Source organism: Gymnoscopelus microlampas (assembly GCF_963454915.1).
Source record: "Gymnoscopelus microlampas genome assembly, chromosome: 23".
Lineage (NCBI taxonomy): Eukaryota > Metazoa > Chordata > Actinopteri > Myctophiformes > Myctophidae > Gymnoscopelus > Gymnoscopelus microlampas.
The window spans coordinates 35,769,157-35,792,667 of record NC_139960.1 but is presented as its reverse complement, the minus strand read 5'-3'; the positions used below and the strand labels follow the sequence as shown (position 1 = coordinate 35,792,667).

Genomic DNA, 23,511 nt, shown 5'->3' with positions numbered 1-23,511 from the left:
ACTCATCCAGGTGCCCAGTAATCTAAAAAATATGGTGCCTAGATGTCCCTAGTGCCCAACTGTCTTGTATTCACCATACCACATCCATTGGTGGAAAAAGTATTCAAATGTTTTATGTTTGAAAATAGCGGATCTACAAGCTTGTAGATCGGCTATTTTCAAATAGCCTATGTATAAAATAGGGCTATAGTGGTTATGTATATGTTTTATAATGTAATAATTTATATCTGCTAAGTAACTAGTAACTAAAGTTTTCAAAGTATTAGTGGAGTAAAAGTACAATATCTGAGATGTAGTGGAGTAGAAGCAAAAGTATAGACTATTGGAAATACTCCAATAAAGTAAAAGTACCTCAAAATTGTACTTAAGTACAGTATACTTGAGTAAATGTACTTAGTTACTTTACACCACTGGCCATCCACGCCAAATGGAAAAAGCATCTGCTCGGAGCATTTCCCTGACGTCTGAGTGACCCGGAGTGACCCGGCCTATTTGCCTATTTCGAGGAAGTGAAATGTCAGACCCAATGTGACATTGCTGTAAAGCCTACTTGAGACCAGTGGTGTAAAAAGTACTACAATGTTTTACTTAAGTAAAAGTATCAATACTGCAATGTAGAAGTACTCTGTTACAAGTGAACATTTGGAATAAAAAATGTACTTGAGTAAAAGTACAAAAGTATTGGTATCAAAATGTACTTAAAGTACTAAAAGTAAAAGTACAAAAATGTTTGAAAATAGCAGATCTACAAGCTCACAACGTGTCGCGATGTGACACATCTTGTGATCTTGTGAGCTTGTAGACTATACCTATAGGCTATTTTCAAATAGCCTAGGTGTAAAATAGGGCTAAAGTGGTTAATGTATGTTTTATAATGTAATCATGTATATCTGCAAAGTAGCTAGTAACTAACATTTTAAAATAATTGTAGTGGAATAAAAGTACAACATTTGCCTCTGAGATGTAGTGGAGTAGAAATAAAAGTATTGGAATTTGGAAAAACTCAAGTAAAGTACAAATACCTCATCATTTTACTTTAAGTACAGAACTTAAATAAATGTACTTAGTTACTTTCCACCACTGCCTACTTGAGACACTTGACTGACATAACTGTGATAGGCCTTTATAAATAACTTTGACACAGAGCCAATGAGAGTGCAGCTCTTGGACAGAAGCCCATACAGTCTGTCCAAGACATTTTAGTTTTCCAGCATTTTCATTCATTTAGCAACTAACCATTTCAAATACAGCTCACAGTATAGGCTACCGTGTGAATGGCAGTGGTGGGAAGTAAGTAAGTACAATTTTGAGTTTTTATTTTTTACTTTACTGGAGTATTTCCAATTTTCTATACTTTTACTTCAACTCCACCACATCTCAGAGACAAATGGTTGTGCTTTTACTCCACTACAATTATTTGAAAACATTATAGTCCATGGGCCCGGGGTGCTCCTTCCATTCCGACATCTCACCACTCCGACTAGTGGCTTCCGCGTGCGGTTAAGGTTAGGGTTAGGGTTAGGTATAGGGTTAGTCAACGTCGGAAAGGCGACATGTCGGAAAGGAGAAATGCACCCCATGGGCCCAGGCCAGAATTTTCACTAATCAGGGACACTCAGGTGGCAAACTCTAGTTTGGTATTTTGAAAAGGTCTATATATCTAGATAATATTTCAACATGATAGCCCTTCCCAAGTAATAGCTTAGTCCCAGTTATCAGCCTTCAATAACCCCCCCCCCCCTCTCTCTTTCTTCTTTTGTACATATTTTTCACTCTTCATACCAGTAACCTGTAAACTGATTGTATGACATTCTGTATAGTAGTGTGTATATCTGTCTGTCTCTTATATGTCATCATGATTTGTGTGCATGGGGATCTCATCTTAAACAAGCTAAGTGCTTAACTGAGCTATCCAGTTTAGTAGACCTTGTATTGCGAATTTGTACTTCCATGTACTGTTATGTACTGTCATGTACTGTTCTCATGTCTTACTAAATAAAGTACATCAATCAATCCATCAATCAATGACACCAACCATAGTTCCAAAGAATGAAAACAATCTCGAACTTTTTTTGAATAGAACACGTCATACAGAGGGAAAAAAAACTATTATTCAATCTCTTTCATTCACTTATTTAACCACATGAACCCTAGCATGCCTATTCTGGGGCGAACATTAAGCAAATGGCATGTCTTCAATCTCACAACACCTCAGGCCAAGGAAACACCTTTGCCCTGCATTTTTCACATATGCCTTTTAGAGCGCCACCAGGAGGCTGAGTTTTGTAAAACAATTATTTTGCTCTTACTCCTTCAGATTATGTCCAAAAATCACGCAAATCGGTAAAAAAAAAAAAAAAAAAAAATCCTGGGTCCCGCGGACCCCCTGACGGAACCCCTGGAGAGCCACGCGAAACAGCGCGTACCCCTTCAGACCCCATATAGATCCACCGTGGTGCTCCCTGTGGTTTTTGTTTTTTCATGAACGTCCTTGCTTGTTTCTGTCGCTTGTTTTTGAAAACCTGGTATCCCGACTGGCATCCCGACTGACATCACAGACGAATCCTTGGTATTTGTACTTCCGGGTTGCATAATGATGACATCACTGTCGAATCCTTTGGTGTCATGAACCTTGCCTAGTGTGTTTACCAAATGCAGTGCAGGACAACGCGCTGTAGTGTGCCCGTCGCCGTTTATTTTTGTGTTTGGGATGTACATGGCACGTGAAGGACGGACATATTGTGATTGATAGAGACATGAGTGAAGTGAAAGTAACGGCCTGGGTGGAACAAAAGAGGTACGTAAGAAGGGGGGGGGGTTGAAGCGAAGGACCTGCTTGTGTGTTGTTGTGGAGATGCGCAGAGTTCAATGGCGGTGCTTCGTAGTATATATATATATATATATATATATATATATATATATACTTATATAATCGGGGAGTGACTTCCGCCCCCCCCCCCGCTGACGCTATACCCACAGCTCTGTAGGCGAGTAAACACAACGCCGACACACCACATCTCGCCAACACAGTAGCCACGGCGTGTGCGCAGAATTTACGGGTGGCGTAGGCCACCTAGCTATCATTGCTCACTACACAGTTTCCACGTTGCAACATAATTTATTCCACTCACCACATTACGGACAAAACGGAAGGTGAAACATTTTCGTACCGTTTACCGTGCGCACCACCGACACCGAACGGCGACGGCTTTAGCCGAAACAACACGAAGCGCCGCCATTGAACTCGGCGCATCTCCACAACAACACACAAGCAGGTCCTTCGCTTCAACCCCCCCTTCTTACCTCTTTTGTTCCACCCAGGCCGTTACTTTCACTTCACTCATGTCTCTATCAATCACAATATGTCCGTCCTTCACGTGCCATGTACATCCCAAACACAAAAATAAACGGCGACGGGCACACTACAGCGCGTTGTCCTGCACTGCATTTGGTAAACACACCAGGCAAGGTTCATGACACCAAAGGATTCGACAGTGATGTCATCATTATGCAACCCGGAAGTACAAATACCAAGGATTTGTCTGTGATGTCAGTCGGGATGCCAGGTTTTCAAAAACAAGCGACAGAAACAAGCAAGGACGTTCATGAAAAAACAAAAGCCACAGCACCACGGTGGATCTATATGGGGTCTGAAGGGGTACGCGCTGTTTCGCGTGGCTCTCCAGGGGTTCCGTCAGGGGGTCCGCGGACCCCCAGGATTTTTTTTATTTTTTTTAACTTTTCTATTGGAAATTTGTATCGCGCCAGAGCCCCGTGCGCGGCTAGTGGCCGGCCAATGCGTCACGAGGCGACGCATTGTGAGCTTGTAGATCAAGCTTGTAGATCGGCTATTTTCAAATGGCCGAAATATGGGTTGAAGTGGTTACTGTATGTTTTGTACTAATAATCAAAATCTACAAAGTAACTAGTAACTAAAGTTTTCAAAAAATTGTAGTAGAGTAAAAGTACAACATTTGCCCCTGAGTAGAAGTAAAAGTACTGCAAATTGGAAATACTCCAGTAAAGTAAAAAATCCTCAAAAGTGTATTTAAGTACAGTACTTGAGTAAATGTACTTAGTTACTTTGCACCACTGGTAGCAACATATGTTTGTTCAGAAAACTGGCGGAACGCTGTGGTGTCACGCGAAGCGCCCAGTGCACCCCTGAGCACCACCTCAGGTGTGTGTTTATGACAAGGAGCACCCACAGCATCGGTGCCTATGACCTCAGGTGTGTGTTGTACCTTGTGATATTAACTATGTACACTTCTCTGGGGCATGACGGGATCTGTTTACTTTATGGGTTGTACGTGTACTTGTCTAAAAAGCCTGTAGCACTTGCCCTAGCCTTGACGACCTTGCAGGATTATGCAAAGGCTAAAATGTAATTTAGATAGTATGTTAGGTAGACAGATGCCATGTTTTCATAATACCATAGTATAGCATTATTTTAGGAGTCCTGTTGTGACTGTTGTATTGAGGGAAACATTTTGTTGACATGATGGTATGTTGTATGTACGGAATAGAAAAGCACTGGACTGGATGTAGAACTTTTGTGTGACTGTTGGTATATTGAATAATGATTTTCGAATTTGCCAATGTGAAAAGGAATAATGCTTTAACTGTTGAATTCATATGGATTGCTCCTGTGACATACAGTAGAAGTGAGTGTTGTAGTGACTACTACTGTAGGCCTACAGTGTGTGGTATATGTTTGTATTTTCTGTTTTTTGAAAAGTTAATACGTGTAACTGAAGTTATATATCAGATTTAGTTTTCTGTCTAAGCCAAATGAAGCGTAGTATACCTGTGAGATGTGAGTGGGATTGAAATAATATTTATAAGACTATGGTATCCCCGCTGCGTGGGGAAGAAGGTGTTGGGGCGTGTGGAGCCCCGAGGGGAGACAGTGGCCAATGATAACGCAGGAGAAAAAAGGTCAATTTGACCTAAAGTCCATCTGTGTGGTAGGTGGACTTTATGCCGTCACACAAGTGTCATGATCTTCATCAGGGAGTGATCGGGTTCAGTTCTCGCGCTTTATATAACAAGTAAGACGCGCGAACGCTGGAAGCGAACGCAGCTCGAAAATATTGTATATTTACAGACTTTGTGTGTGTGTGTGTGTGTGTGTGTGTGTGTGTTTGTGTGTGTGTGTGTGTGTGTGTGTGTGTGTGTGTGTGTGTGTTTGTGTTTTGACTGTAGCTGCACTCTGGCGCACTCTGTTGGCCGCACCCAGGCAGTGCACTGCACACAGACACACAAGCCGAGCAGACTTTCATAGACCAATTATTTGTTTACTAACATTGAGCCTGGACGCACAGGTGATTGTTTCACGCAATCAATTCCCAACCTGTTTCGGGGTGCACTGGTTTCAGCACACCCCAACCCCCTCTTGTGTGTGTTGGCTGGTGAGACGCGTCCTAACGAGACCTGATATAATGGGTTTCGTTGCGCGCATACTGGCTGCGTGCAGCCAGTGTGACGTCGTCTGTTAAAGGGGAAATCCACCCATTTTCAATATTTGAATGATGATGACTCATCATGTTGTAATTTGCAATGTTAAACCCACAATCAATCCTCCATTTCAAGGCAACACAGAAAGGGGGGAACTTTTTTCTTATTTCCACACAACTTCTTTATGCTATATTAATGACATAGTTAAATATTGAAAATGGGTGGATTTCCCCTTTAAGGGGTCTATAGTAAGCTCCACTTGGGCGGAGGCGCCCGCATTCGCAATAATCTGCATATTAACTTTTTATCCTCTCCTCCACATTTTTTGAGTGCTCCTGTTCTTTTTACAACCCAGTAAACAGATCATCTCATGCCCCCTGGTCAGCCGGGGCTCTGATGGAGGGGAAGGGAACTGGTTGGAATAACGTGTTCCTTCCACGCGCTACGTCCAACCAGGGAAACTCCCCCCTGTCAGGTGACAAGAAGGTCAGTTGGCTCTCATGCATTGAAGGAGGCATGAGCTCGGCCCTGGCCTCCCTAGGCTGGTAGGGGGAGTGTAGTGCCCAGGATCACTTAGCGAATTGGCACCGGGTGAAAAAAGGGTTACAAAATCGAGGTATAAAAAACAAAACTAAAAAACAAACAGATCATCTCATGCCCCAGAGAAGTGTGCATAGCTAAATATCCTAAGGCACAACACACACACATGATGTCGTAGACACCGATCCCGTGGGTGCTCCTCGTCATAAACACACACCTGCCAAAGTTTGCAGGATTGGTTTGTTTTGAACAAAATGCCTCAAATCCTGAACGCAGCATGCGATTTCCATTACATTTTCCGCATAGATTCCCACTTTGCCAAGGAAGAAATGCTCTCCTTTTCACATTGGCCTGTTATAGCGCTACCAGGAGGCCATAATAACCTAAATAAATGTCAGAATTAGTTGAATTAGTCTTATTGCACCTGTTTTTAGTCCTAACAATGGGCAAGTTATGGCCAAGGACCTTTCAAGGTCAACATCACCCAAAGTGGTTATAACAATATCAGAAATGAATTCCACACCCCACAATTAGTCAAAATGGAGGTATTGCATGTGTATATACACTCAGAAACAAAGAAGTTGGATTTTCATCATAGCCGATGGCAGCCATATTTGATTTGGCCATTGCGCCATTCGTGGCACTATGGCGGACGAGCGCCTCTGTGATTTTTACCAGGTGCTCGAAGAGCGCCTGAGTCTAAGAAGAGGCAGACCTACTAGTCATCGTTTCGACAGATTACAGATTTGCATTCGACACATTTGCGTCATTGGCTGTCCTTTAAGCCAATGGGGATATTTTCCCATACTCTGCACGGGCGGCCTCGTCCTCCCAAGCTATGGTACGAATGCGGAGACGGCCCGCCCCCCCGCAGTAACAGCGCTCCGCTCCCCTCATTCACACTGCAACAGTTGCAGACAGTGCAAGTTGTATTGCAGCCTCAGGCAGGAGGGTTAGCCTAAATGCTAGCGTGCTTCATTAGACCTAGTTAGGCTATTAAGTTATTATTTGGCCATGTTCACACTGACTTCAATCTTCGCTATTGTTGGGAAGACCTGTGTGGTGTCTAAAAATGTTGCCACCACTTATATAAAAACCATTATTAGCGTTTAGCGTCGCAGATTCTGTTGCCACCACTTATATAAAAAACATTATTAGCGTTTAGCGTCGCAGATTCTGTTGCCAGGTTTGGCGAGAGAAACAAACAATTCGAAAAACAAGTAATCAGGTCTATGAAAACAACACACACACACACACACACACACACACACACACACACACACACACACACACACACACACACACACACACACACACACACACACACACACACACACACACACAGAGCACCTGGGAGAATATGACTTCAAGTCATTTCTTTCTTGTTCATGTCTAGGTACCCATTGTTCAAGTGAGAAATTCTCCTACCACCAAATTGCGAACGGGCCTATAGGCCAGGTACATGACTACTGTGCAGATAATGTGGGGAGATAATGGCAAAAAAATGAATATCCTAAAAAAGTATTAACGCTACTCATTTGAAAAGGCTGTCATGTTTCAAAGTACTTATATGGACCCTACAAACAAAATGGTGCCAAAGAGATGTTGCCACCTTTCGTGTCCCTGACTTCTGGTCTGGCCCATGGACTATTAGTTTACTAGTTACTTTGTAGATTTTGATTATTATTTAAACTTTGGCTATGTGAAGATAGCCGATCTACAAGCTCACAACGTGTCACGATGTAACGCGTAGTGAGCTTGTAGATCTGCTATTTTCAAAAGATTGTTTTATATATTTTAGACATATTGATAACTTGTGAAACATTCTGCATAATGAGTTTTTTTAATTTAGGCTAAGTATAATTTGATGCCAATACTTTTGTATTTTTACTTTTTAACAGAGTGTTTCTACATTATTGCAGTATTGATACTTTTACTTAAGTTTTTTACTATCACCATCAACTGCGGTCACCCATCACTGTGGAGCTGCTCTGGCATGATGTTTATTTACCCTGGCTATCTTCCACAATTAGATTATTTTCAAGAAAAGCTTGGACATTATAACGTTATAGCCTATCACATCCATATGCTTATACAAGAGTCTTATAGGCCTACATTTAAATGGTTTTCTGGGTCTGTGTGTGGGGTGCAGTTAATCGAACTAATCAACTATAAAAAGAAACAAATACGAAAAAAATCTCTCTCTCTCTCTCTCTCTTTCTCTCTCTCTCTCTCTCTCTCTCTCTCTCTCTCTCTCTCTCTCTCTCTCTCTCTCTCTCTCTCTCTCCCCTCTCCTTGGATCAAGCGACACCGTCGTACGATGAAGCATAACCAACCAGGCTGACCGTTATTATAATTAATAACCTCGCGTCATCACGTCACCTCACGACCTGGCGGGAGCGCGCAGCGGCCCCGATTAACCAACATGCACGCGCATGGTGGATTGCGGAAGGCAGTCAGAGCAGCGGGGAGGCAGTGCGTGCGTCAGCAGGCTCCAGACACAGACAGTTATAGATCGCATCAGCTGGACAGGCTCATCCAGCACGATATCAACCGAACCGTGCCGTACCGGGGCCAGGAGGGCTGCGACGCGCTGCTGACGCCGCCGCCTGAATCCGATACAAAACCCTGCCGTTGTTACCTTTATTTTAATTCAGGATCCATCCTAATATATAAAGGACCCGGGGTGGACTGTGATCGTTACATTACATCCTCCTGGCAGTATAGTTGTGTTGAACATGGGGAACCTGCAGTTCATTCGAGGGTAACGGTTGTTGTTAATGGTTCATCTCTGCCTTATGCGTGTGACGCGCATTGAAGATCTTGCATGAATAGGTAGAGTAACGCTTTGCTTGGTATTACTGCACTCTAACCCAGTGGTTGGTTCTCAAACTTTTTCACGCCAAGGACCTCCAAATGTATAAATATTTGGCCGCGGATCCCCCATCTGAAAATATGTTGTGCTAGGGACTAGCCCTGAAACATGACTTGTTTGGCGCTACTTGTTCCTATTTTTTTTTTGCAAGTGTTACATTTACAACCAGTACATCTACATAAACATTCAGATTTCAAATATAAAGTGCTTACCCTACGGCCACGGTTGTTACAAGTTAAAGCGCCTGGGTCTAAGTACTCGCGTCATCCGTATTGTTCAATAAAAAGCATTTCTCCGATTTTTTTTCATACGCGCCCCTATCAGTTGGGATGTGTATTGCACTCTGATACATTTATTTAAAAAAAAGAAAATGGCTGCAGATCGGATTAAATTGCTTTTTATTGAACAATACGGAAGATACGGGTACTTAGACCCTGGCGCTTTAACGTTTTACATCCGTGGCTTTGGGGTAAACACTTTATATTTGAAATCTGAACGTTCATGTAGATGAACTGGTTGTAAATGTAACATTTTCAAAAAACAGGAAAAAGTTCCGCCATGACGCTTGTGACGTCAACGAAGATTTGTGTTCAAAATGATGATGTTCAAGATTTTTGAAAAATAGCAGATCTTCAAGCTCATAGCATGGCACTCTTTGCCGCTCTATGGACTTGTATATCTGCTATTTTTGAATAGCCAACATAAGGTTAAAGTGGTTAAAATGATTGTGATGCTAGTGTTAACTAATTTTGCTGGGGTCCCGGACCCCACTTTGAGAACCAATGGCCTAGTTAATTTAAAGCTGCTAAGTCCTATATCCTCTGTAGTAAAAGTGCTTTTAAGTGTAAAAGTGAAAATAACAATACTGCAATGTAGAAATACTCTGTTACTCTGTTGGTTAAAATAAGTGTTAAATAGCTCTATATTCTGATTGTACTCATTGCTATAGAGTGTTTTTTTTCCAGGAGTCTCCTTTTCTCTCCACCTCTTTATTAAACATAAAATGCATTTTCAGTCCATTTTTAGTTTCATTTCCAATTTTATCTAATCAGGATAGAGAACGCAGTCAGGATATCGATTAAACAAGTGAAATTGAACTGGAACACTATACAAATGAAGCTGATAAAAGGGAACCTCTCCTGATTGGTTGAGATGTGGTCACCTACCTGAAAATGAACTTTCTGTTTATTAAAGAGCTGGAGAGACATGGGGACTCCTGTTACTGAACAAACGCTCTGCGTTGTGAGCTTGTAGATCTGCTATTTTCAAATATTTAGTACTTTTACTTTTGGTACTAAGTACATTTTGATGCCAATACTTTTGTACTTTTACTCAAGTACATTTTTTATTCTAGACTTTTACTTGTAACAGAGTATTTTTATATTGCAGTATTGGTACTTTTACTTAAGTAAAGAATTTGAGTACTTTTTCCACCACTGGCTGTTCATTGCACGAGAATGACTCATTCATGTTCTTCTTTCACGTTTCAACATGCTGTCCGATTGTAACGAATGTCTCTTTTTGATCCGCCCACACAGTCTCTTTAGCTCTGGTGCGGAAATGCCTGAAAAGCTATCTGAAGAGAGGGGCGTCGTCTCCCAGAACATTACTAAAAGGATAACGTATTACACCAGCGTTCACATCGCGAGGGACCAAAAGACACTATTCGCCGGCCAATCAGAGTCTATCTCTGATGCCAAGCCTCCAGAGGCCTCCTCCCACGATGCACTGCTCTCAGGCACACAAACCAACCCCCTGCTGGCGCCGCGCCCACTCGTCCTGTTCCTGCCCTGGCTCGGCGCCCGGCCCGGCGCCGCGGCCAAGTACCGGAGCCTCTACCTGCGGCGCGGCATGGACGTGCTGTCGGTGGAGACCGACGTCGCGCACTTCCTGTGGCCGCGCTGGGGCCTGGGCTACGGCCTGGAGGTCCTGAAGGTCCTGGAGGAGCCGCGGTTCTCGGGGCGCCCCCTGTTGGTGCACGCCTGCTCCATCGGCGGGTACACCTTCACCCAGATGCTGGAGCACATCGCTCAGGGTCCCGAGAGATACGCCCGCCTGGCGCCGATGTTTGTCGGGCAGATCTACGACAGCATGGTGGTTGGCACACTGGAGCACATGGCCTTAGGTGAGAGAGAGAGAGGGAGGGAGGGGATCTGACAGGGGGTTGTGTTTCCTTTTGTGTTGGAAAAGTGTGTCAATCTGTTGAATAATGAATTAGGAGCCCGTGGTTCAATGTTAAATTATGCACGCTGTTGTTACTGGCTAGGAAATGCTAGTTGCATATATGAAACTTTAAACTTTAACCACTGACTTAAGCCCTATATAGCAGTGGTTCTCAAACGTTTTCATGCCAAGGACCCCCAAGTTGACACTTATGGCCCGTGGACCCCCATTTGAAAACATATGCCAGGGACCCCCATAAGAGAAGGTTTTTTTTACGGCTCTAGCAGTGATTCTCAACCATTTAGATTTCTAGGACCCCCGGTTTGACATGCATTAGGCTACGGACCCCCATTTAATGGCATTTATATCTCTGGGACCCCAATTTATATTGTAAAATCAATGTTAATTTAACTCTGAAAGTGTGCAAATGGAACCAAATGGACCCTAACGGGTCCATTTCGTTCCATTTGTACACTCTCAGAGTTACAGACCCATAAGGGTCCATTTGGTTCCTAACTATCTATCATTTAGCTGGGGACCCCCTGGAACTCCCTCAAGGACCCCTGGGGGTCCCCGGACCCCACTTTGAGAACCAACGCTATATAGGACGTGTTGTGAGCTTGAAGATTTTTTAAAAACATTTCTGCTCTATAATGACACGCTCAAAATAGGGACGGCAGGTTGAAAGTGTTTCAACTTTTCTTGAAAAAACACATTGTTGACGTTTTCAAATATTAATTAGCCCGGTTAATTTCTCCATTTCTCTGTCTGTGATCTGTCTGTTATCCAGGGCTTGGGAAGACTCTGTTGCCTCGTTTGAACTGGCTGGTCAGAAACGCAGCCTTGCTGTACTTCTGGCTGTTCAAGTCGCACACAGTCGACTACTACGACGCCGGCATCCAAGTCTTCCACCACAGCCCCGTCACTTCCCCTTCGCTCTTCTTCTTCTGCGAAAACGATGCACTCTGCGACCCAGTCGCCCTGGAGTCCGTCATTGACTTGTGGAGAGAGAGGGGCGTGGCCGTAGAAAGCAGGAAGTGGAAGGTGTCGGTGCACGCGGGCCACATGCGGTGTCACCCGGACGAGTACCTGTCCACCTTGGAGAAGTTCTTGAATGCACTAGTGCCACTTCAAGCAAAAATGTAATTAGTTGGGAGTGGATAAGTGACTGCTGGGACACGCTGAAGATTTTTGTAAAATATTTAATTATCTTATTGCTCAAAATTGTTTCAAAGCAATGTGACCTGTGCGGTCACATCACAACTGCCGGCACTACGTAAAGAGGGAAATGTGCATCAGTTGGTTCAATAATCTAAACATGTTTTATTTGATTGATGAATGGCCCAAACAACACAGTTTACAGAGAGCACCCCTCCCCTGTCTGATGATGTTGTCAGCGCTCTGTCTGATATAGTAGCCTAGTTAAATTATTAGATCATTTGAAACCTCACAGCCGCAATGAGGCGCTCAGGTCAAGATTATATTACATACAAATGTATAGGTTAATAAGAATGAAATTCGCTATGTCTCTGAAACAGTGTTCGAAGTAGTTGAATATGTTATTTAATACTGCACTTTTTAATAGAAGCCTAGTAGTTGTAAGTTATTTTTGTTTATGTTTACAGTTAGATGTTGGATTGTTTGTGCCTGGAAGAGTCCATGAATCAATCCACTAGTGAGCTTTAGATGTGAAAGGCACCTTAATTTAATTCTTGAGTTTAATAAATATATATTTTTGGTAATGTTTAGTAAGATGCAAGAGTCATGACAGTACTTTTCAAGGGCTTGGCACAAGTTGGTATATTATGACTGCCATTTCTTGTTTACCCAATAGCTTAATATCCAATGAGATTCTTTAGATATAATAATAAGTAATGCCTATATAATAACCAAGTGGGTAAAGGCAACTAATTGAACAGCTGGAACAGTCAGGTTAGTTTAGAAAATGTTAGTTTTGAATTTGAACATATATTTTGGACGTTACCACCCGATAATATCAATATACTACCCAGCCCGACGTTCAATCAGTGTGTTTTCCCCCAGCATGGGAACCTGGTATGACACAACGTGAAGGGATTTCTAATGACGACAATCACTGCTTGAATTGTTACTGTTATTCTTGCAATAATAGCTGCACTGATTCATTTGGTATGTTAACGCTGGCTGCATTGTCTGCATTGTATCACATATCCATCCTTTAACCACATGAATGCATTCTCACAGGGCTCAAGTCCGCTATTGACGGTGTGCCTGCCTTGTTTTAAGTTTAGATTTTTATTCATTTTCAATGTATTTAATGGTATTTTCATCGTCGATCTGCAATATTCGTCACGTGACGCGGACTGTCCTGATCATTGAAAAGCGACACTCAAGGGTTTCCCAGTGCATTTACTGGTGACTAAATGCGGGCCCTTACCAAGTGTCAGTATGTGACGAGTTGGGAGTGAGAATATGTTGACATGTCCTTATTGTGGGCATGTCATAAGGCGAACAGTCAGCGAAAATAGCCAATCTACAAGCTCACAACACGTTGTGGCGCATTTTGCAAACAAAGTATATAGGGTTGCAAAGGAGGAGTTAGACGTGCCTTCCCAGAATGAAACACTTCCGTGCTGCTAAGCCAAAAAACATGTAGTAAAGAATACTCAACATCCAAGGATGTATGGTAGCATTGACCAATTTAAAAAAAAGGACAAGGACAGCGCCTCAATTACACCAATTTATTTTGGCCAGACAAACAAAAGGCTAACATTTCAGAAATTCGGCCTAGTTGGCCTTTATCAGAGCACATCTTAAACTCTGATGAAGGCCAACTAGGCCAATTTGGGCTTCATCAGAGCATAAGCTCTGATGAAGGCCAGCTAGGCTGAAACGTTAGCCTAGTCTTGCCAAAATAAATTGGTGTAATTGAGGCACTGTCCTTGGATGTTGACTCTTCTAAACTTTACTATGGAATCTAAAGTATATGGGTTTAAGTGGTCAATTACCCTGGCTGAGGATATTGATGAAAGGTGACGATAACTGATAACCCCTAAGGCTGATATGACGGGTAGCTGACCAATCTGTAAAGAAAAGGGTTTATTTTGTAATCTTTGAAAAAAAAATATTTTTCACATTTAATAACATCCCCAAAATAGGGATGCCAGACTTGAAAGTGGTTATGGCACAATAATCTTACACATTGAAATTAAAAATGTAATTAATTAATTAAATTATTATTTACTCCTTTCCAAGTGCCCCCCCCCCCCCCTTTAAAAAACACTGATCTAAGTGATGTTATGCTTAACATGTATAGATAATTGCAAGCTTTTTGGAAGAGCATGACTATGGTCTTAATGTTTTATTTGTTTTAATAAACCATTTGGAATCTGACTTGAAAACACATTAGTCAATGTATTATATTTATAATAAAATTATATTTATTTTCAAAGAAAGAGTCTTTGTGAGTGTCTCTGTGGTGCTTTTTGTGGCAGCGTTGGTGTTTATTACTATGGTTCTTCTGGTACGGTCGTGGACGTGGTGAAGACGGGTATGAACAGACATGTTCAAGTATGCAGAGTATGCCATCTATTGTTTATTGTTTATTCAGATCCCCAAGCCAATAATTAGATGACCGGGTCATCGGTCAATAGGACACTCAGGAGGAGACTCTTGACTCGTCATCAAATTATTGGCTTAGGAATGTGACAAAAACAAATAAAATCTCAATGAATTCAAGGCTTTATGAAACATCAGTGCGGAGTCATCATCATCATCAACATGAATAAACACTCCCACTTAAAGTTATCCGTCACTGCCCGTCATTGAAATCGCCAGCCTTGGAAAACGGCTAAGGGATCGTGTTTTTCTAGCCTTATCTTGCCTTGCCTGACCCCTTACGCCTGAACTTTTTTGGCTTTTTACTATTTTGGATTGTTTAAAAAAAAGTTCAAATAGCCGATCTACATTGACACGTTGTGAGCTTGTAGATCGGCTATTTGAACTATTTTAAAATGCCAAAACAATGAATTCATAAGGGGTAAGGCGGCGGCACTCAATAGGGCCCCACGTGCGTTAAAAGGTTGCCCACCCCTGGCTTAAATGGTCAATGTATGTTGAGCAAATCCTTACATTGTGGCAACACATCACAGCTCTGCTTTGTGTCGATCTGTGGTATGCGGTGTGTGTGTGTGTGTGTGTGTGTGTGTGTGTGTGTGTGTGTGTGTGTGTGTGTGTGTGTGTGTGTGTGTGTGTGCGTTATGTATGTGTGCATGATGTATATGTGGTGTGTATGTATGTGTGTATGTGGGGTGAATGTGGTTTGTGCATGTGTACTGGCCCGACTTAATGCACAGGCTGTAGGGGCTGCTGGCCCGTGCTGCTGACCCGGGCACCAAGCTCGGGAGGCACCAAGCTTGGGGGGCACCAAACGCTTAATTGGCCCAAAAGAAAGAAAGAAAGGCCGGACCTTATAGTGCAATTAACTGCGCTGAAAAACTGTTCCCGGGGCCACTATTGCGGGGGCACCGCTCACCTCGTTCAGGAAGTGCACATACTGTAGGCATGATGCCAGCTATAGGCTACCCCCGATTGGAACTCGATCACCCTACGCTATAGAGGGTGAGGATCCAAACGAGACATGATGTCAGCATGAACACTGGCATCATTCTTCACCATGGTCCAAATGCTGCCATAGACCACCAGTGGTTCTCAACCCTTTCAGGCCGCGACCCTACAAAATAATCATATTTGAACTGGGGACCCCCCACCCTGACAAGCACTTGGAATTCTAAGAGTTGAGGCATTACATTTAGTTTGACTCGGTTCTACATATACATATTATGAAAATAGCCGATCTACAAGCTCACAACGCCTTGCGTTGCAAGGCGTTGTGAGCTTGTAGATCAGCAATTTTCTTATATTATTTGACAATTTGGCCAATGTTTGACCAGTTTTTGTCACAGTTTGTTGATTACTTTTGATGCAGTAATCGTCTTTGTTATTATTTTGTTTTCGGTATTAAAAAGTTCTTAAAAGTCCTTAAATTGTCACTTCACTGTCATCTAGGGACCCCTCCAAAATCATGGGAACCACTCACCAGCCTTTGGACATGTGGGTCCTTTGTCACTAAAGCTGGGCTCACGCCACAGGAGTTTTACAATCTTAAACGGTTTTGAAATCTGGTTACATCACACACTATGGGATAATCTGGCCAGATAATGGCCCAATAGTTGGGTCTGACCCAAAATCTCCCCGATTATACAGTAGAGTAGTGAGCCAGGCTTTACGTTGATCTTATAATACACTTGATGAAATTGCTGTTCTGATGTTGGTGTTCTCACTTAGATTTTGTCATTTAGGGCTATTGTGCCATAGGCTTATCCCCTCTCGTGCATACATTATACATGCAAATGGGACCTATTTATGGATTATGGTGCAATGGACCTAAATTACAAAGTGAGAACAAGATCACTGACATCAGAATAGATTTTGTATTACAGTAACTGTGATTTTTTATGAGTCATATAAACATTATGTTTTGAGAGGCATCGGCCTTCAGTAACAGTCGTCTGGTATAATTCAATAACCCCCCCCCCCCTCACACCCTTTTGAGAAATAAAATCCTATAAAGGTAAGAGTCACAAACGACCCATAAAAAGGCTGGTCACTTAAAACAGTCGTTCTCAAACATTTTCATTTGGAGGACCCCCAAATTGAATTGATTGACAGGGAAGGGAGTTGCATAAGAGGAGATTTGTGTGGCTACAATGTTCAAAATGGCTCACAATACATAAAAGCTCACAACGTGTGTCATTGTCATCGCGACGTGGTGTGAGCTTGTAGATCAGCTATTTCCTAATAGCCGAAGTATAAAATAAGGTTAAAGAGGTTACTGTTTTGAGCCACTGCATTAAGACAAAAGGCATGTGTCACCGTCTCTCTCTCTCTCTCTCTCTCTCTCTCTCTCTCTCTCTCTCTCTCTCTCTCTCTCTCTCACACACACGCACACGCACGCTAATGCCCTCTGCATACATAATGTTGAAAACTTGCATCACATTTAGCACACACACACACACACACACACACACACACACACACACACACACACACACACACACACACACACACACACACACACACACACACACACACACACACACACACACACACACACACACACACACACACACACACACACACACACTGACTGGAGCCAAAACATTGAATCATGACTGACATCTGCTGGAGAGATGACAAATCAACAGCTGGAGTAGCCCATAGCAGAACTGTCAGATATACAAGCTCATAGCGCGGCACTTGGCTCCATGCTATGAGCTTGTAGATTGTGAAAATGTTGGCAAATCTTTGCTTCTGGGGGTCCCTGGAACAAAATCTTCTGACATGGGGGTCTGCGGCCAAATACATATCATTTTGGGGGTCCTTGACATGAATAAGTTTGAGAAGTACTGGCCTCTGCTGAAACAAGATGTCTTGCACAACAACGCAGCCTAATAGCACACCGCCCATTTCTGAAACATGTTCACACATTCCACATCTAGAAATCATACATCACGTGATCACAGATCACCCACATGCTTTACATGTTATTTTAAGCAGTAGTTCTCGAACTTTTTCATGTCAAGGACCCCCAAAATTATATGTAGCCTTTCTGGCCGCGGACCCCCACCTGACAATATGTTGTGCCAGGGACTCCCAGAAAAGAAGATTGTAACAAAACAGATCCTGTGTCTAGGTGTGACATGACCTTTGACATGATCTAAATGTCTCAATAGAAGAGCAGGGAGACAAAATACAACCACCCCAATTGTATGAGTTATATTCTATTAACATACTCAACCATACAAATTGGGCACAATTACATTTTATTCATTAAAAACAAGTTACACAGTGAGGCCTTAAAGATGTACTCCCACTGGTCCAGATTCTTGTTGAGGATTTCCTCATCGAGTCAGGGTTCATTACCTGAAATACTTATGTGTCTAGATAAATATTGCATTTGGCAGCAAAGATGACCTCTAATATTTGAAATCTTGAATACCAAGATCTACTAATTATATACAAAAAAGTAGTTTCCCATAAGTTCCCATGCGTTCTCATCAGTTCCCATGCAGAAGCCACGTAACAATAAGTGGAAAAGCCATACAAATTGTTTTAAGGTCAAATTCCAAAACCACACTGGACTCATAGTCAAGACAAGTTACATTTAATGACATGATACATTTCATACGACAAGCGCAGACTCAATGTGCTTCAAAAATATATATATAAAGACAAGAAAATGCAACGGTCAGCAATGACGGTCAGAAATGAACACAATTACATTATGATTAACACATAAGAATGAATTAGAATAAATGAAAGTCCAGTTTTTCTTGATAACTACACACACAAGATAGGTTTTTAGTTTGCTTTTAAAAGAAGACACTGTTGTAACAGACGATGACATGAGATGAGAAGAGAGAGTAAAATTCTGCTAATCAAAATTGACTTGAGTAAAAGTACAAAAGTAAGGGCATCAAAATATACTTAAAGTACCAATTATGCACTCCTCTATCTATCTATCTATCTATCTATCTAGTCTGTCTGCCTGTCTGTCAACCAACCAAAAGATTGGCCAATCAGCACAGCCTGTCGATATTGAATCAGGAAGTGAGTGCAAAGCACCTCTGTCATGTAGTCATGTCCTCTCAACCATAGAGTTACAAGACTAGTTTTCATATGTTTATGTCCTCCTGACCATAGTAGAGCTAAGACTAGTTTTCATATGTTCATGTTAAAATTCTGTACTCCACCGCCTATATAGACAATAGACCAGCCCACGATCAGTGAGCATCAGGCCTGATATTTAGCCCACTTCAGACACAACTTATGCTTGAACTGAACTGAACAGGTGAGTTTATTATGGTAAACAGTGGTGTAAAGTAACTAAGTACATTTACTTAAGTACTGTACTTAAGTCCAATTTTGAGGTATTTGTACTTTACTTGAGTATATCCATTTTTTCTGTACTTTTACTTCTACTCCACTACATCTCAGAGGCAAATATTGTACTTTTTACTCGACTACAATTATTTGAAAACTTTAGTTACTGGTAACTTTGTTGATTTTGAGTATTATTACAAAACATACATTAACCACTTCAGCCCCTATACACTGCGACATGAGCTTGTTGATCTACTATTTTCAGCGAAGGCCCTCCCCACAATCTCATGCCTACATGTTTACTGTCAAATGTAGCCGACCACAAAAATAATATTAAGTTCCCAAACTTCCCATAGGAGAACATGCTATGCCTACACTGCTGACAGAGACGAATAACAATCAAACACAAAATAAAAAGGTGAATTTTCTTGAATTCTACGTCCCCATTTCTATCAACATTAACAGCCAAAATTGTAAGATATTTGATTTTGTTTATTCTGTTTAGGCCTATTGCATAAAGTTCGGTGCTTTTCTGTTCTTTAAAAACAATATCTGAAAAAATATATAAACAGCTCACATACTGTAAATATTAATTCAGTATGTGCAAGTTAAACTATTTTGCATTCATAAATGAATATGCTTCTCTTAAAATACATGTAAAAATGCATAATTATGCTACCTGCCATAATAGGATCATACGTGACATTATTCCACTGTTTATTATTCAATACTTATCTTTATTAGTCAGAAATGTAAACAACGAGGTACAGTCAGACATTTAGGCTAAAAGGGTAACACAAAAAAGTCCAGGACACTTGTGGTACAAATTATACTAAGATCCCCAGACCAAAAAGGGTCATTTTTGTGAATTCTTTATTAGCGTTTTCACATTTTTTTCAATTCTAAATTCAAATTATACTAAGATCCCCAGACCACTTGTTTCCATTGTGGTCCTATATATTCAATTAATCAACATAGCCTAAAATAACACAAAAATATGTGGAGAAAAAGGTGAAAAATGAAAAAAAAGGCATTGAATGCCACCTCCTTTCTATGGGAAAAATTAGTTTACCTCCCCTTGTGGGTCTCCTGAAAGATGGATTTTCAGGCCTGTTATCATCTCTGCATGGCTTTTTATATCATTTTATTATGGATTTTTCCCTAGCAGATTTTTAGCTTGTCCTGGTTGCGAATGAGATGATCCAGGTAGTTTTCCACCTTCACCAGCCTCTCATATTGCTGAGTGGCCGGGAAAGCGTCTTCGGTGGCGTTTCCTACAGATCTGGCTTGGACAGAACATTCCATTGTCTGGGAGAAGGAGCGCACTCTTCCCCATAAGCTGGACACGTCAGCCTGGATCTGGGTTAAGTGAGCGGACGGGGGGTTCTGGAGCTGAACATCCAGCAGTCCCAGGTCATGACTAATGCTGCTCAGGCCCTCGATGATGATGGGAGGGGAGATGACTGTCACCGGAGAAGCTATCGACCACTGAGGAAGAGAAAAAATATATATAAAAATGATGGATAATAATAATAATACATTTCATTTATAATGCACTTTACATTCTTGCACATCTCAAAGTGCTACAGGGTTTATGGCATAAAACAGCAAAGACAACCAAACAATTACATGGGACCCTACTAGGCTAAAGGGTCAAATTAAAAACTAGGTAAAATCAGGGCATGGAAAAAAAAAGGCCCAATAATAATAATTAAGAAAATGCTTTTTTAAAAAGGTAGATTGGAAAATAATTCCAAAGAAATGATTTTGCATAAAATGGAAAGGGAAATTAACTTTTGCAGTTCTTAACTATTTTCAAAAAATGTCAAGCATTTTTAAATAGAAGCTCATTATGCAACCCTGTACATTCAGCTATTTTCCGATTTTTATTTTTATGTTTGAACACAAAAGAACCAAAACATTTTGTCTATATTAACATGGCCAAAACAAGGACACCAGGTTTAAAGTCATTACATTATTTTAAAAGCTGCACCAATTACTATTTTACGATCTACTGTGATTCTTTTATTATTACATATTTTTTAAGTCTCTTCATCATTGCATGACCGAGCTTTGAAACCAATCAAGTTTTCACAGTTGAGTGAAAAAAGAAAGAACATTAAATCTGTTCTTATTAATATGACAAAAAAATCGAATCAATATGTTAGAAATGACCATCCCCGCCTGGTAACATTACAGATACAATAAGATAAAATAAATTCCTAAAGTTAAAACTTTATCCCCAAAATATGTTAAGTAAAGTTTCTTTTTTCAGAACAAACATAGAGAAAAGCCTATATCGTATTGTGTGAGTAATCAAATGAGTAAATCTATTTACCGGTACATACCTTTGCTTTTACTTTCTTAATGTGAACAAGGGTAGTTTGAGCAATATTTATTATTTCATGGATGGAGTTGGATTCTCCTTTGGTCGGTCGACTGAAGCAGACGGATGCAAGTGCCATGAGAGAGACACACAGGAGAGGCAGACTGGTGTGCATTCTGATTCACAAAAAGTATATATAAACCAATGAATGACAAATAATGACATTGTACAGAAGTCAAAGTAAGTAACAGAAAACTTTGCTTTCTGCATAAAAAAAGCAAAATGCCAGTACATTTTATGCATGACAATTTAATTGAATTTACAAGTTCTGCAGAGAAATAACATTAACATTCTAGAAAATAATATACATTTTGCTTTTTAAAATTAATTTGATTTATCTCTCATCACCATCTCCTGTAAGAGTGTATTATATCATTGCCTTACCTGTAGTTTGCTAAATGTCTCTCTTGCTGCAGATGCAAGTGACAAAGTGACACAGTATGCCGATCTGTCTTTAAATAAGACATGTCTGATTATGTCATGATGTTGAGGTGAATTACTACTTGGTATCCCCACAATGTATCGGTCCCCTCCCCCTATTTGTGTGGGCAGAGTTTTCTTCAATTAAACAAAAACAAAACTGAAATAATATTTTTTGTAGCCTAGGAAGAAAACAATAAAGTCACTGCTCAGCTTCATTCAGTGGTGTTAAAAAACACAACCCCAAGCCAGAAATCTTGGTGTAGTCATGCATTCAACAGCCATATTAAAGACCAATACAAAGTCAGCCTACTATCACCGTAAGAATAATAAAAGATAAAAGCACTTATGTCTCAGTAAGGATTTGGAAAAAAAATGACTCATCTTCAGTACTACTGTAATATCACAACTGTTGTATTTACAGGTCTCCCTAAATAATTGATCAGATAGATACATAGATATTCCAGCTGGATAGAGTCATTGATTATCATACAGAACAAAATAAATAGTTTGGAGTAAAAAAAATAACAGGTTGATTCAGAATGCTGCTGCTCGAGTCCTTACAAATACAATGAAAGTGAATCATATCACTCCAGTTCTTAGGTCTTTACATTGGCTTCCTGTCTGTCAGAAATACATATTCTGTCTGACCTTGTGCTATACTATTATATTATACTATTATGATTTTGAACCATCTCAGGTCGTGAGACACAGGTCTATATTGATCCCAGAGTCAGAACTAAATGTGGAGAAGCAGTGTTCAAATTGTATGCAGCCGGACATATAGTGTACAGGGGACTGTGGAACAAACTCACAGAAAACTGTAGGTCTGCTACAAGTCTCAGTGCTTTGAAATCAAAGCGGAAGACCTTTCTTTTTGCCCCTGCCTTTAGTTGAGGTTTTGAGTCATATCCTGCAATGTAACAACATTCTTGTATTTTATGTTTTATTTGAACTTATACTCACTTTATGTTCTCTTAATTCTTTGATAACAATTATGTCTTGCATTAAAATGTCCTTTTATAGTGTATCTTTCTCTTAACCAATTAAGACCTTAGGCTGATTCTAAAAGTGTCTTCTAAATCCTAACAGTTTTCTGAAAAAAACGGTGGTTCTCAAACTTTTTCATGTCAAGGACTCCCAAAATTATATATCTTTGGCCGCGGACCCACATCTCACAATGTTTTGTTTCGGGGACCTCCCAGAAGCAAAGATTTGAGTTAAATGTTCTCTTTAAAAAAATATATATATATATCAAAGATTTGCACAAATTATTTGTTTTTCTCAAAAATAGCAGATCTGCAAACTCGCAGCTCTGTGCTATTTTTGAATAGCCAAAGAAATCTAAAATGACACGGATGCTTTCCCGGTTTTTATGAGTTAATGCCCCACTTTGCATCTTCCCAAACTTGCTTCTGTTCTGACCCATATGCATGCATGCACAGGTCAACCCATCCAGGAAAATCCAGCTTAATTTTGTGTCCCTGCAACAAGGTTGCATTTTCAGTTGATGCATGCGTTGCTACTGACGCAATTATATGTTTAATCTCATCTACAGTTGTGTGTACATTGTAAATGTCTTGAAATGCGTAGGCGGACGCCTTTCTGACGCAATTCCACTTTTAATCTCACTTACAGTCGTGTGTACGGCACCTTTTTAAATGTATTGAAATGCCAAGGCACAGCATTTGCAACCTATCAAAATGATTTGGTATAATTTCAGTATCAAAACACAAATTCTAAATTA

General features: G+C 40.8%; 2 protein-coding genes across 3 annotated transcripts; one reads left to right on the top strand and one right to left on the bottom strand.

Moving 5' to 3' along the window:
• The first annotated feature begins 8,486 nt into the window (after nucleotides 1-8,486).
• Nucleotides 8,487-14,422, top strand: LOC311039728 (transmembrane protein 53-like). Of its 2 annotated transcripts, none has more exons than XM_084049682.1 (3): nucleotides 8,487-8,761; nucleotides 10,411-10,997; nucleotides 11,826-14,422. In XM_084049682.1, the coding sequence occupies exons 1-3, from the start codon at nucleotides 8,736-8,738 to the stop codon at nucleotides 12,179-12,181; spliced, it is 969 nt and encodes a 322-aa protein (XP_083905808.1). In that variant the 5' UTR covers nucleotides 8,487-8,735; the 3' UTR covers nucleotides 12,182-14,422. The 2 variants fall into 2 exon arrangements, with proteins under 2 accessions (XP_083905808.1, XP_083905809.1); XM_084049683.1 differs by having other exon boundaries at nucleotides 8,487-8,832.
• Nucleotides 14,423-20,119: 5,697 nt separating this feature from the next.
• Nucleotides 20,120-21,459, bottom strand: lepb (leptin b; the record flags this gene model as incomplete). Its single annotated transcript, XM_084050120.1, has 2 exons — nucleotides 20,120-20,446; nucleotides 21,307-21,459. The coding sequence occupies 2 exons, from the start codon at nucleotides 21,457-21,459 to the stop codon at nucleotides 20,120-20,122; spliced, it is 480 nt and encodes a 159-aa protein (XP_083906246.1).
• Nucleotides 21,460-23,511: the final 2,052 nt, after the last annotated feature.